The sequence below is a fragment of the Anguilla anguilla genome, chromosome 8, assembly GCF_013347855.1.
Source record: "Anguilla anguilla isolate fAngAng1 chromosome 8, fAngAng1.pri, whole genome shotgun sequence".
Taxonomy (NCBI): Eukaryota; Metazoa; Chordata; class Actinopteri; order Anguilliformes; family Anguillidae; genus Anguilla; species Anguilla anguilla.
In genome coordinates, this window is record NC_049208.1 from 29,630,462 (window position 1) to 29,645,128 (window position 14,667).

At 43.2% G+C, this 14,667-nt stretch overlaps 1 protein-coding gene across 2 annotated transcripts in view; it reads left to right on the plus strand.

The window, feature by feature from the left end:
* Positions 1 to 14,667, plus strand: part of LOC118233780 (RNA-binding motif, single-stranded-interacting protein 3-like) — a 161,834-nt gene that overhangs the window by 32,784 nt on the left and 114,383 nt on the right. For both annotated transcript variants that reach the window (XM_035429718.1, XM_035429717.1), the window contains exon 3: positions 10,566 to 10,624. In XM_035429718.1, the coding sequence (XP_035285609.1) occupies positions 10,566 to 10,624 (59 nt within the window). The remainder of the gene's footprint in view (positions 1 to 10,565; positions 10,625 to 14,667) is intronic.

Sequence of the window (14,667 nt, forward strand, 5' to 3'; positions counted from 1 at the left end):
GTCCACACATCCCATCTGCGGCCCAGTGAACTGAAGAGGAACTGAAATGGGATTTTGCCCATGAATCCCTGTGGGCCTGCTGGAGCCCAGGGTTACCTCAAGAGTTGCTCCCAGAGTGCCACAGTCCACATCCGCTCACCGCAGCGAAGCGCCCGAGTGCAATGATTGTTTTTTCGTTGAACCAACTGAGCTCTACTCCCTGGTTCTTGGAGTATTGGGGATATAAAGAAAGCTGGAATCCCTGAGCTACAGTACCCCCTGATCCCAATGAAAGTGTTCCCTAGTGTGTTGGTTCTGATCAAGCAGAGGGACCAGAAATCAAAGCAAATCTTCATCATGTGTCAGAACCCTACCCGACCCCATCCCTCCTCCAAAAAAAAAAAAAAAATCTAAGAAAAACAGAACTATTCCCTTGTGTTGGACAAACCATGAACACGAAACGCGACCAGTCTGAAATGTCAAATTATTCTAATGATTCTCAGGCATTCTGCATTTCGTGAAACAGGCAGGATTCAAGAATAATCTCCGTCCCTGTCTAATTTCCAACCAGCCAGCAGACATGAACTGTCTGTCCGAAAACCCACCCGTCACAGTGGCCCATGCAAGCCAATTAGCTCTGGCCTTTTCCCACAGAAGCCTGCCTTGCCACGGTGCTGTCAAAACCAGCGTGATGGAGGAGCATAACCTCCGAGACTGACACACAGTAAGGGGGGGAAAAAAAGCAAGGGCAGGCAAAAGGCAAACGCTTTCCTTTTAATCTAACTCCGGTTTCACTTCTCTGTAAAACTAGACGGGTGAGAGAAAACGGCTCAGATTCTCTTTGTCAGGTGAAAGTGGAAAGGACCCGAACGGGCTAATCGCCCTTTCTCCATCTGCTGGAACAATCAGCGGGAAGCGAGAAACTGCAACCACCACGAGCCCATCAGCCACCGTGCCCCTTTTCCTGTGCGAACCAGCAGAATCCTTTCAGCGCCTTTCCCCAACTGCACTTCAATAATGCTGACATCCCCGCTCATGAATATTACTCCCGGTAGCTCGTACGAGGGCCCGCTCATGAATATTCCTCCGGCACGCTGACACTCTCAGAGATCAGCTAATGAATATTCGCCCTGACCGCGGAGTGACCTCCTCGAAGGGTCTCCTCACAGATCGACAGCGCCATTTCAGGTGCGGCTCCCCAAGGGGCCGAATGCCACTCCCCCACCCCACACCCCTTTACCCGACTCCCAACATGATGAATGTCCAAAGGTTGTCAGACCCAAAAATTATCCGCGTGGGGGCAAGCTGCTCAGATTTGCTTTCTCTAGCTTTCTTTCTTTTTTTTTTTCCCTTGCTGCATATATTACAACACCATGTTTATTTTTTAGAGATGTGCCCTCAGCTTTCGCCATACAGAAAATCCGCCCCCGCTGTCGGAAAGATTTATTCTTTCATTAAACACAGCCATGCACGCGGGAGCCTGAAGACAGATTGACACAAAGACAGGGGCCCTGCTCCCCAGATTCAGCTTAGTTTCCCTCAGTGATGTTAAGCCACAGATGAGAGGGAGAATGCCTTCCAGATAAGAAAATAAATAAAAATAGTCTATCTCGTTTAGTGGGACTATTGAATCACATGTACAGCTGTGGATAACAGGAGCTATTGCTGAGCAGTTATCCTGACAGCCAATACCGGGTAGCAAAATGTATCAAATATACAGTTTGTATGCTGTATGCTGAGCTTCCTCATTGCCCTCTGTTGTCCATTCTGGGTAGCATGTGTGTGTGAGTGTGTGTGAGTGTGTGTTTGTGTGTGTGTGTGTGATGGGGGGGGTTTAAGTTGTATGGTTAATTCTTAATTAGCCTTTTTTCCCATATTCAGGCTAAATGTTCTACATTTTTATTTAAAATATCTATCTCCTCTTTTTTGTATATTTAAGCAATTTATGCATATTTTTAACATATAACAATATTTATATCATATTTCAAACCTGTCTTTAAAAATTCATATTTAGAAAAACAATGGAAAAATTGGCACTGAGAAGAAGGAAGATTGGAAAATGAGTTAGTCTCTTACACTTCTAAGTATGTTAGAAGAGAAAGGAGCAAATACAGTGTAGCATTCACACCCTGGTGCAGTTACTCCTGAATGAAATGTTATATCGTTCATTGTTGCTCAAGGGGACAATAACATCACCCACCATGCAATTGATCAAATTTGTGCTCCTGAAAAGAACACTTGTCCTTATACTATAAGACAGTGCTACTTAACTGTCATCCTAAAGGTCCTGCACTACAGCCATCTGATACAACTAATGACCAAAGGCCATTCAATGTGCTTCAAGTTGGTGATTGGTGGTGTGTCTAAGGTAATTTCATAATTCAGAGGGAAAAACATCATCAGCAAAGAGTAAGTGTTAGAATCTCACTGATCTTTAAGCCTCAAAGCATCCAGATGGCTAGCTTATCCACACAAAATCTAATTGAGCTTGGCTATTCTGTACCAGGAGCTTGCTAGCATAATAAGTACATGATGTAGCTAAACAATTATTGTAGCGAATATACTGTGATTGCTAAACATGAAAATTAGCCACTTTTAGTATGCATTCATGCTGATGAAATGGGTGGACCTTTCTGAATATTGACTAAAAAGTTATGGCATGTGTTAATTGGTACAGTACCTGTTGGAGTGCAGACAAAAGCAGTAACAATCCATCTGCAACTTATTGTATTTCTAATAAACTTAGTTCCGGCCAGACGACACTTTTAAATATCTGCTAAGTTCGCCTAAGATGACAAGCGCTTATATTTTAAAGTCTTCCCATAATCGAGTAGGAGCGACACTTAATTAGTCATAAGTTTTATGTCACGTGAACTAACTAGCTGCTGTAGGATAATAGCTAGCTGTGTGCATGTTCTTTAAGGGACATAACGCTCACGTTGACGTTTAGCTAGTTATCAACTTCTTTTATGTGTTTTTGGTCTTCATGGGGTTGTAGATTGGAGGGATATTGACTGTGCATTGCCCTCTGTAGGTTTTGAGAGTTTGATTAGTGTCAAGGCAGTAACGGTGGGTTTTATTGTAGCTAATTACCAGTGATTATGCTATTAGCTAACTAACGTTAGTAAGGTGCAGTTGTGTCAGTTTTTGGCTGTAGCAATACTTTACTTAGCTAGCCCCAGGCCCAGTGATCGAGAAAGGAAATCTGTAAATTAATAGCATAGTCTACGCATTGTATTCATAACCTGCTAGCCTACTACAATGTGAGCTGTGGCCATGCCAAATTATGCCTCTTTTGGTCTGATGTGTTGTATAGGCCTTAGCACGCTATCGGCCTAGCTAGTTGGGATAGTGTTTGTTTCGGTGACCGTCAGTTTGATTCCATAGCCCTACATTTCCAATAGCCTAACCTGTACAACCTAACTGTCTGCTGTAAATAATGGCCCCCTCCCGCCCACTCTGTGATCACCACCACCCCCAAACCTGTCCCCAGAATTTTTCTTAGCTATTCTAAGGACATTTTTGAAGACATTGGCATAAATTGATAATGTGTTTGAATTCAAGATTTAGGCTTATGTTTTTCTCTGTTAAATTTACAACCTCTTAGAAATAAGCCATTGGTCTCTCAGTTCTTTGATTTTGTAGTCAGCCAGCAAGAATTCTGAAAATGAAATTGATGTGTGAAGTGTGCTCATTGCATTTGAAAATGAAGCCCAACTGATATTTCAAAATGCCCACCCTGTCAATGCATTTTAGAATGGCGCCTGACATTAAACCTTTTTATTAAGCTGTAAACTATGCAAATTTTAGTCCAAATTAGCTCAGTAAATCTAACATGAAGCAATGGAAGCCTTATACAAACTGCCTAATGCATGTTACCACCTCTTTTTCTTTATCTTTTACCTCAAGGGCCCCGTGAGGTATGGTTGTAAAACACTGCCCATAAAGCCTAAAATAAAAATGAACCTGTAAAAAGCCCACCTATAAAATACAAAAACGAGCCTAAATTTACAGTATAGTGTATCCGGTTGTATCTCTGATTGCATGAACCACAGCATTTCCTGCTCTTATTTAATGCACACCACATACCGCATAATCCATGCATACTCCTATTTTACTAACAAAGGTACATCATGCACGAGGGCTTCTGCAAGGCTATTATTAATTGCCTCAGTTTTGAATGGTGCTTTGTGTGTTATAGTAATATTACATAGCACAATGCCTTCTATAATGATGGAGGATAGCAGTTGCAGTGCCACTCAAAAGTGATTGAAACACAAAAAAAACACATTTTCATCACGCTTTGAGTTGTATTGAGCATTTCACTTTATCATGGCCAGTGCTGAAGTGTGGTTGCTATGTTGAGTTAGTATTGGCATAGCCATAATAAGCCAAGGTGAAATAAGATGATACTGTTTACTAAAATAATGTCATCCTTTGGTAATGTGAAATCTGTCATGAGCCATCATTTCACCACAAAGTTAATGATATTGTCTGAATGCATGTGCGTGCAGCTGATGACTCAGTCTGCATTATATATTGCAAAAGAAAAGAGATTTGTCTAACCGAAGCGGAAGATGTACTGCTCACCATTGTGAAATACATTGGGGATTTCTTTAAACCATATTCATCGAAAACAGCCTTGTAAAATACTCCTTCTTCCTACTTAGAAATAGTCTAATTAAATTTGCACTGAAATGAAAGTTAATTTTAAGGTTTTCCACAAATATATACGCAAACTCAAATTTATGGTAAATGTTTGAAGTTTTGTAAGCATTTGCATTTGATTTTGGTTGGCTGCCCTGTTTCCCCTCCATAAACCAGATTGTGTGGCACACAGAGTAGCAGTATTTGGTCTAGGCAAACATTTTGACAGAGCAGCATGGAAAGCATGGATGCGGTTGACCTTGCCGTTGAATGTAACTATTATTTGGGTTTATCGGGCAGCTGTCCGCGCTGTAGCTTCTGTCTCATTCCACTCTGTCGAACCTCTTTCACTCAGCCAACTGGTCCTCTCTGCTTTTACACAATACGAAACTCCTTACTCTCAGTGATTCTCAAAAGAATGAACAACTGGGCCTTAAATCAATAGCACATAGCAAAGGGAGACGAGCCACATTGCGATATGAATTAATCCGGGTGTAGCAGAAGTAAATGCGGAGTGGAATCCTTGTTCCCAAGGGGACCAGCGTTGGCACAACCTCTGTTTTATTGAGATTTTTTTTTTTTTACAGCTGTGAGTTTTGTAATGATCTCCCATGTGTTCTCAAACATGTGGTTTAGGATCAGTAAAAAATCAGCAATTAAACCTGTCGAATGTGTGCCACATAAACAACTGGACCACATTTTGTATTAGTCCCGAGACATCGTTACCAGAGAATATAAAGGCTTAGCCATTATTTCTAACTTATCTTTTAGCATCATTTTGAATATATTAATTAAAAACTATATTAGCACATTGCATGTTATTTTCCTTGCTACAGATTTGAGTATTATTATTATCATTATTATTTATTATTATCAATGATGTGACATTTTTTGTTCACACCTTATTAATTTTAAAGAAATTTCTTAAATATTTTACATATTTAAAGTACATGTTGGTTACAAAAGATACACTGCTCTGAACTTCATTTCACTTGAAGTTTGTAGATGAGGCAAATCTCTTGAATTTAATGAGTGAAAGCAGGAATTATGAAGGATCTCATAAGTCAGCAGTCATAGCTCTGATTAGAAGTTAAACATATTCAGAATTATCCAGGATAAGGGAGTGTATTCAACGTTTCTTGATGTAAGATACAGTTTACTGATGAATGTGTACAGCAACAAGCACCACATCAACAAATCTATCAAAAAAAGACTCATCTGACCTTCAGAATGTGCTGGGAGACATATTTTACTTGGATTTCATTTCCTGTTTGATGCACTTTGTCCTTGAGTGCCCCCGTTGTTACTGCCTGTGGAATGCATTGCATCGGTTTGTGTTCAGTCTAAACACAAGCGCTCTCTTTGTACCACATCTGACGAAACAATGTGTGGTCACACAGAAATGGCTGCTTTCCAAGGATTCCAAGTAATGCTCCTAATGAGGCTGATAGCTTTTTCCCAGAAACCCCAGAATGCATGTTCTATGTACATAACCACATTCAGTTATAATAGAACAGTTGTATTGCTATACGCTTGAAGACAAATAAAAAGAGAGCATAAATAACAATTCAGGGGAGTTCTGTGTTCCCACCCTTGTCTATTTTAAGAGACAAAAATGAATTGCATGTTTTTTTTTTCCAGAAAACAACTGATGACACTATATGAAACAGAGAGTTTAGTTATATAATTTTACATTTTACACACATTAACATTTTTACGTGCCAGCAAACTTTTGTAAAGTGACAGAACACAAGCTTTATTAACTACACAGTTCAGTAGATATATCTTTAAATAAATGTAACTAAAATAAAGAAATCTATATGAGTTCCATAAAATTCAGTTTCCTTGACTGTAAAAAGTTGCGAGCCTTCCCCCTGTAATGACCGGTAAAGAGGTATTTTCAAACGCAAGTCAGGCTGCTGAAGCTATCAGTGCACTGTATGCATAAGGCTGATTTCTTAATTCAGTAATGATCCCTCTGGGCTCCGCCAGGCTCAGCGCTGTCCGGTGCAGTTCTGTCTCTGCTTCCCCTGGACTCTGTTGTGATGAAACACTGCAGCGTGCTCCGGTGCCGTTGAGGGTTCACTCCGAGGCCCAGTGCGTGCTGCTGACACTCACTCAGGCCCGTGTAGGCAGTGGGCGGACCCACTTTTTTTTTGTTGATGGAGCGGCCGTGGCGGGGGTTGACGGAGCGGCCAACCCGTTGAACCCGTGGCGAAAGCCACCGGGCAGACGCGGGCGTGTCACGGGTGAGGAGTCGCGCCCTCCGCAGGGGCACGCATCTGGCTCCCTTTCGCTATTGGGTTCAAAGGCTTCTGCTCTTGAGCCGAGCCTGCGGGACTGTCAGCCGATCCCGGGGCATACTTACTGGGGAGGAGGGGGGGCATACTTACTGGGGGGGTTCCCCCCCCCCACCCGGAGTGGAAAGTGACAGCCTGGCGGATCCAGTGACACAAAGGGCCGGGATCAAAGCCACACGTCACACACGCGGGGCCCGTGTCCTGAGGGTCCGCGGCCAGCAGGGCCTCCCCCCCTGGGTGGTCCCGCCATTCCATCTGTGGAAGTCTCCGGAGAAACGTGCTGGCACTTGTGAGAGACGTCCGTGCTGTGTGCTCTGCTGGCCCTGCGCACTGGGGGAAATAAAATACGCCTGGATCGTCCCAAAGCAAGAATCCAAGATCCACCATTAGCGTACGCCGTTAGCGTCTGCTTTCAAATGACTGCACTTGTAATACAACTTAGTCATTTGGCAGACACTTCTAGCAAACCTAAAAATGTCCATCTACCATGGAAAGCAAGCACCACTAGGGCTACCATTAGGCAACGTTACAGTTAAAGTTAGAGATTTTTTATATAAGTGTAGTCTGAGAAGGTGGGTTTTCAGATGTGGAAGAGCTGATGAAAGTGCTTTCCTGACCCGCTGGGGAAGCCTGTTCCACCACTGGGAGAGGAGAGCAGAGGAGAGGCGGGGTGGGAGGAGCCGCTGCTGGCTGTTCAGAGAGACAGGACCACCAGCTACAGGGAGGATGCTGAATGGATGCCGCAGAAGGATCCAAGGACAAATCAATAGAGACTACATCTGTTAACACGGCATTGCACCGCATCCAATCTGAAATCCTGACAGGATGGCAGATCACAGAGTCATCCATATCCCCAAATAGCCATCAGCATATTGCACTGTTTTAATTTATTGAAACTATCTCTACCTATTATTTTTTTTAACCTCTAGAACAGCATATACCAACATCTTATCCATTTTTTCCCCCTTCTCGGCCTCTGAAGTTATGTTTGGAATGCAAACACGATGCACTGACGACGCATCTCAAAGCGTTCAGTGAGAAACGCCGCGATGAGCCGGCCTCCTCAGAACCCCGGTTTCCTAACGTCCCAGCGGGCCGGAGCGAAACTTTTAATGAGAACCGCACCTGGCGAGCGTCTCCGAGCCCGTCTCCGGCTGGCTTCCCGAGCGTGCCTTTACCTGCTCAGCGAGGAGGAGCGTGCTTAATCAACACCGCCCTCCCGCCGGAGTCTGGAATCAGAGCGGGGCAAAGCCGGTCACCTCTGGCTCAGTTCGGCTGAGCGAGCGTGCGAGCGAGGACAGGGAGGTCACCGCGCTCACCTGCAGGAGCACGGCTGCTCAGCCTGCGCAGAGACAGAAGGGCGAGGACGCGCGTGCGTGTGCGCGCGCTCAGACGCACGCAAGCGCGCTCGCGTTGGTTCATATCACAGGTTCAGCGATCATTAAGCTGATTCTGCACACCACATGTTCTAATCACAACTGTGATGCACCTGTTTCCCAGTGCATATGGTGACATTTTAATAAAGTAGTGCTCAGGGCTTTTAACTGGTAAAAAAAATTACCATCGGTGCCATTAACATTGTACTCCTTCTGTAAAACCCCCAGCTGCATAAATGCAATGGCATGTAAAATGACATTGTAAAATATGAATCGTCATGTATTAAGATTTTTTTCCCAGCTGAGGGTAATGGCAATAAATAAAGATGCTATGCATACACAAGATGGATAACAGTACCAAAATTGCTTTTTCATTCACTATCGTAGGCAAAATCTGAAGACCCCCGCTGTTACACTTGAAGTGTTAATCATTTTCAGCCCAGCCTGCGTGTTGCTTACTCTTCCCACACAGAAGGTAGACTTTTCACTGGAAAACTGAAGAATAGCACGGCCACACCTGGCTGATGAAAAGCAGCCCTGTGTAAATAAGCTGTTCATTAATTCCATTACATACATTTGTGCCTGACTGCCTATATTATTCTTAAAAGTGATTGCAAGCAGGCTGCATCAGAAGAAATTGAACTTTTACGAATACGTAATGCATTTTCAAGCAAAACGTGCAGCCAGTTTAAAAATCATGGATCTCCTGGGAGGAATTGTTGTCCTTTATATCTAGCCAATTTGCCTCTCCTCTGGGTGTACTGTTCTTGACTATAACCCATAATTTCCATACTGTGCACGGGCCATATTTATATGCAAATTAATTCAAATTCTATTCAAAGCTTTCAAAAATGTTATGTTTATTGATATATCCATATATGGAACGCAGCCCACAAGCTGAGAGACTCCTGTTCCAGCATCATACTCTTTAACCAGTAGGGAGGTACTTTTATACATGGTTTTATTTATGTAAGTACTCGTCTGTCCATTTTCCTTAAACCTGTCCGAGTAAAATCGCTCCTTTTCTTGCGCTTATAGTTTTTCTATTACCTGAATCACTTTAACACCCCCCCCCCCATATTCCACTCATCACTGTTTTCAGATGAAAGGGCTGGGAGCAAACACATGTGACTCATTCCAATATGCCACAAAATCAAGGTCCATCAGTAATTTAAAGTGTATTTACAGTAGCATACAGCCATATCCAGGTTAACACCGCTTCACATTTTCACACATCCAGCTTCCCCCCGGATATGTACTAAGGTGATTGGGTTCCTTGCTGATTAAATACATAACAAATATTCTATCTTTAGATGCATAACTAAATGGATACATAATAAATGTACCAGAAATGTGTCTTACACAGAGTGTGGGGTGCAGATGAGGTGTGCCAACTGAACAAAGTTGAAGACGAGATACTCTACTCCTCAACACCACCTCCCTACCCATCCAAACCCTCTACTGACACATATGGAATCTATCAAATCTATCAAAACATATTTATTTACATTATTTGAGAATATGACACAGATAAAGACTAAAGGATAAGATAGATAGATAGATAGGGGAAATTGTACAGGCATATGAGAACATTTCGAAAACATAGATTTCCAGAAAATCTTTCGATAGATTCATGATGAAGTGAAAACAGGTTCTATTCTTCGATACACCCTTTGACACCCAAAAACAGTCAATTAATGCAAGTCCAATGTATGACGTATTGATCTTTAAATCGTGCAGTAGGTACCAACTAACCAGTAGGCTTGGTGACTAACCCTAACCCTAACCCTAACCCACCAAGCCTACTGGTTAGTAGGTACCTACTGCACGATTTAAAGATTGGGCTCACATGTACCCTCATCCAAACCTTGGAACCCCAATCCCCAGCATGCCCTGTAACTATAGGTAGAAATGGGCAAAAGCGTACAGCCAGCACTGTCCACACCACCACTCCACCCCATGAGCTCTACAGTGTACTACGTTTTATGGTATCTTCCTTTATACTAGATACCACCTGATGGGGCTTCCCTCTGCAGCTTTCAGCACTTCTCCAAAGCTTCCCCAGAGCAGGAGGGACTGTTGTTGATAGCACCCCGCAGAATGATATCAAACACATGGGAGGGAGCTGGGACACTGCTGGGGGTTTGTTGTCTGGAGTAAAGGATATCATATCTGTCTGTGTGAAGGATGTCAACACAGCCATGGTAACAAATAAACCTACTAAAATGACTAATATATGTTTTTCCTTTTTGCCTTTTTGCAGATATGGAAAAATAGTGTCAACAAAGGCAATTCTGGACAAAAACACCAACCAGTGTAAAGGTAAGTTGAGGTGAATTTACTACATCTTACTGTTTCTTAGCCAGAGGCGCTTCAAAGACATGCCCTCTTCACAGGCTCCAACAGTAAATCCTGTTACAAGGGGCAAAGCCAAGCAAACGGTATAAATAGACCGGAGTGAAGGAAGCTTTGGAGTTAAAATCAGTGATTTAGCAGCTACTGTATCACAGACGGAAGGATGGCGATAAACAAGCCGGCGTCTGACGCACTTGCAGGGCGTTGGACTGTAGACTGTTGAACTCTCGAGCTCCAGCGCTTCCTGAACTTCCTCACCCCCGTCTATGGGGGGAAAAAAAGAAAATGGTGTCAGGCTGCCGGGTGGCTTATCCTGTAATGGGAGCGATCCAATGTATGTTTGGGCTTTGTGACCTGTTGTCAAAACTGGACTGTGATAGTTCCAACTGTGGCCAGCAGTTTGATAGGTGCACAATAGGCCTCAGCCTATGAGAGGGAGGGGTTCAGTGAACTGGGAAGACCATGTCTCATCGCTCACCGGTGACTCTGGCTGATCAGTCTGCTTGTTAAAGGTGCCCATGTCATGTCTTCTTCCTGTGTTAAATAAACAGAGGCTTGTCATCACACGCTTCAGAGGAGAACATGTGCTTGTATTGTGGAGCTTATGGCAATGAGCATGGCTGATGAAGTGAAGTTGGACATTCTAAAACTGGAAGCAAAAGGGGAAAAAATGGTAACAGGATGACTGTGTTAACAGCAGGTACGCAAATTGTCATTAGCACAAAAAAACGTTTTACCTGGTGAATTTTGAGGGAAGTTGCTCTTAGAGATAATCTAGGTCCAAGCTTTCGAGACCGTTGGTTTGGTACTGATCTTGTGGAAGAGCTGCGCGGCGCAGCTTCTTTTGTGTGAAAGCTCTGTCAGCAGCATTAATTGCTTTTCGGATCCTTTGTTCCTGCCGGTACGGCCCCGTGAGCTGACACTGTCCTAACGGCCATCTTTACCCAAATCGATTTTCCTGAGCCTTCCTTGCCCAGTGGGTCACACTTGAAAAACAATCATTTCCAGCTTCAGTCTATAGGAAGGCAGACTCGTCTCTGGCCTCTCCTGCTGTGAGCGTGCCCGCTCCTTTTTTTCCTAGCTACATCTGAATGTGTGCTTTGCCACATTCCCTACCGCATGGAAGGGCGGGTCTTTCTGTCGCCCACGGCAACCCCAGCATAGAGAAAAAGAAATAAAAGTGTACCACCTTTTCATTTTTTTCGTGTTGGGTGAAAGAGAGGGAAAAAGGGACACAGGCCCGTTCAGCGTGCCGGTTGCCAGGCCTGCTCACGGTGAGTTATGGTCACGATGGCTGCTGTTCTGCGTCTGGGCCGGGCTGTGGTGTGGAGGGCTGCCTTCTCCGCGCTCTGTTCTCATTCCTCATCCTTCTGGAATGTTGTGTCGTAAAGATGCCAATGCAATGCCTACACGGCCGTATTTCTCCCTGCGTAAATGACAGTTTGGCCTCCATGGCCTCGCAGAGCTGTTCATTGGATGCAGGAAGGGAGAGGAGAGGAGAGGAGAGGAGAGTACAGCCCTGGAAATAGAATAACAGTTTCATTCCTGATTTTAGACAAACAGCAATCCAAGCTGGGCTTTTCTTGTCGTTACACTTTCTAATGGTCGTGTGGGCTTGTATGAAACCGCATTTCACCAGAACCATGTCCTTGACAGACAGCACCCGGGGAGAGAAAAAGTTGTCCTGTTAGAGTGGCTTCTATTAGCGCTGAAGTGTGGCCCCAAACGTTCCCTGATTGTCACGATTACAAATCATTTAACTGCTCACTGTTTTCGAACACAGACACTTTCGTTTTACGCTGACCAAGGCCGATGCATTGCTTCATTTTTATTTCATGTTATTTTTATGTATCTGTATGTTTTATCTTTTCTGTATAGGTGAAACTCATATTTCCCATTCTCTTCAGTACAAAACTGGGTGGAAGCCAAACCTAATGTCACAGTTTCTTTCATTGTAAAATTCTGAAAAGGCCTTGGGCTTAAAGCAACTTATTCTATGACCCTGTTGTTTTAACAGCTATTCAAATTTTGAACCTTGGCTCCTGGCTCTTCAGTATCATTATAGCGCACTGCACACAGTTTCATGCCAAAAGGCTCCATAATGCGGTATGACTCCGCTTTTCCATGCTTGCTTGCTGTGTGTTCCTGCTGAGTGTTTGGAATGAAAATGTAACACAAACGCAACCCACATGGCAAAAGCCCTCACATTGTCCCGCATCGTACACCCCTCTACACTGCAAAAATGCTTTGTTGGATAAATCACTTCAATTTTTACTTCAATTAGTTACACCTATATTTTTTAGGTTTTCTAAATTTAAAATGTTTAGGCTAATTTAAATGAACCTAAGAAATTCCAGTTGAAGAAACCTGAAAATATTGCTGTAACAATGAAGTAAAAATTTCAGGTTTAGCCAATTAAAATTTATTCAGTGCATAGCATATGTGTGTTTTGATTCAATATGAAGTACTTATTTTTCAAAACCAATAATAAATAAATGTATGTAGTTGGTAAAACTGGCCAAAAAAGTCAACCCACATAAATGTATGCTGTGCTGTTCCTTTTGGCTAATTTTTGGACATCCAGTAGACTTTATGATGAGAATTGTACTGCCCAGGGATAACAACAGTTGCTAATCATATATATTGTGTGTGTGTGTGTGTGTGTGTGTGTGTATGTTACATTACATTACATGTCTGTGTGTGTGTGTGTGTGTGTGTGTCACTCACTGCAAGACAGAAAAGGATATGTTTTACAGGACAAGTGGACAGGCAAAGCAAACCACACATTACCCAAGCAAAGCGAAACCCTCAAGTGTTTTTAAAGGCAATACCACAGGCATTTGAAATGAGGCATTGTTGACCGAGGGGGCATTTTTCCTCAGCGACCCTGCAGGCAGCGGAAATGACTACAGTGTTTAAAGGACATCCATTTCCTCTGATGGGAGATAGCTCCCCAGCCGAGACTCGCTACCCCCGATCAGCCCTCTGCCAGGGATTGTGGGAGATGGGGAGATTAGATGAGAACATCAAAAGATCATATCATAGAGGGCTAACCGTCTTTGAGTCATTCCGCTGACCAATACGCATTCAGAAAGGTTCCTTTCTCTGCCCTTCTTCCGAAAAGCCAGCCGATCTTTAAGAAAGTGGAAATTGGTCAAAGCTGAGGATTAAAGCACTAGCACACTCCGGAAGCTTGACCTAGTCAGGCCGCACAATGTTACCACACCAAAGTCTATTCCGGTGTGAGGACATTCTGTCTATTCAGTGTGCGCAGTGCAAAGATATTCAACATAACGCAGACACTGTTATGTCCCTAAAGCTTTGTTTTACACCAGAATTTATTATGAGGGAGGTGTAACAATAGCCCTTATTAATGCACCAGTCATTTCAGTTCAGTAATTAATCACTCACACTTTAACATGCCGCGTATTTCCCAGGATCAGTGGAAACTGATAACTTTACTGACAAATACACCTTGATGATACAAAGCTTAGGATGAAGCTGTTTGTTTTTCTCCTGCACACATGATGAGCTTTGACACAAATGTACAAACCTGGCTGATAAACAGAAGCAGAGCATTGTGGGAATTTCCATCATCCTGCTTCACAAGTTTGCTGGATTTACTGTGAAGGCTGAGCCCTCAGATTTTTTATTTATTTATTCTTTTTTTTTTCACAAAGCCCTCCTTCTGTGTGTTTAAATGCTGATGGTCTTTTTTTCAGTGGTTTGAGTTTCTTCCAGGATTTTAGTCTTCTCATTCTAACTGTGCTCAGAATTTATAGATGGCCCCTGCTGTGGATTCTGAAATCTAATGCATTGATGGCAACACCATGTAACAGTAAAGACACTGGGCATGCTGCCAGAGTTGCAGTTCAAATCTCAGGTCATGTGCTTTTGTTGTATTCTTGTATGAGATGCTTTGCCTGAATTGTTTCAGAAAATGCACAGCAAAATGTAAAACATAGGCCATTTGTCCTGGACAAAGGTAGCTGTTGGGTAAGGGGATGATG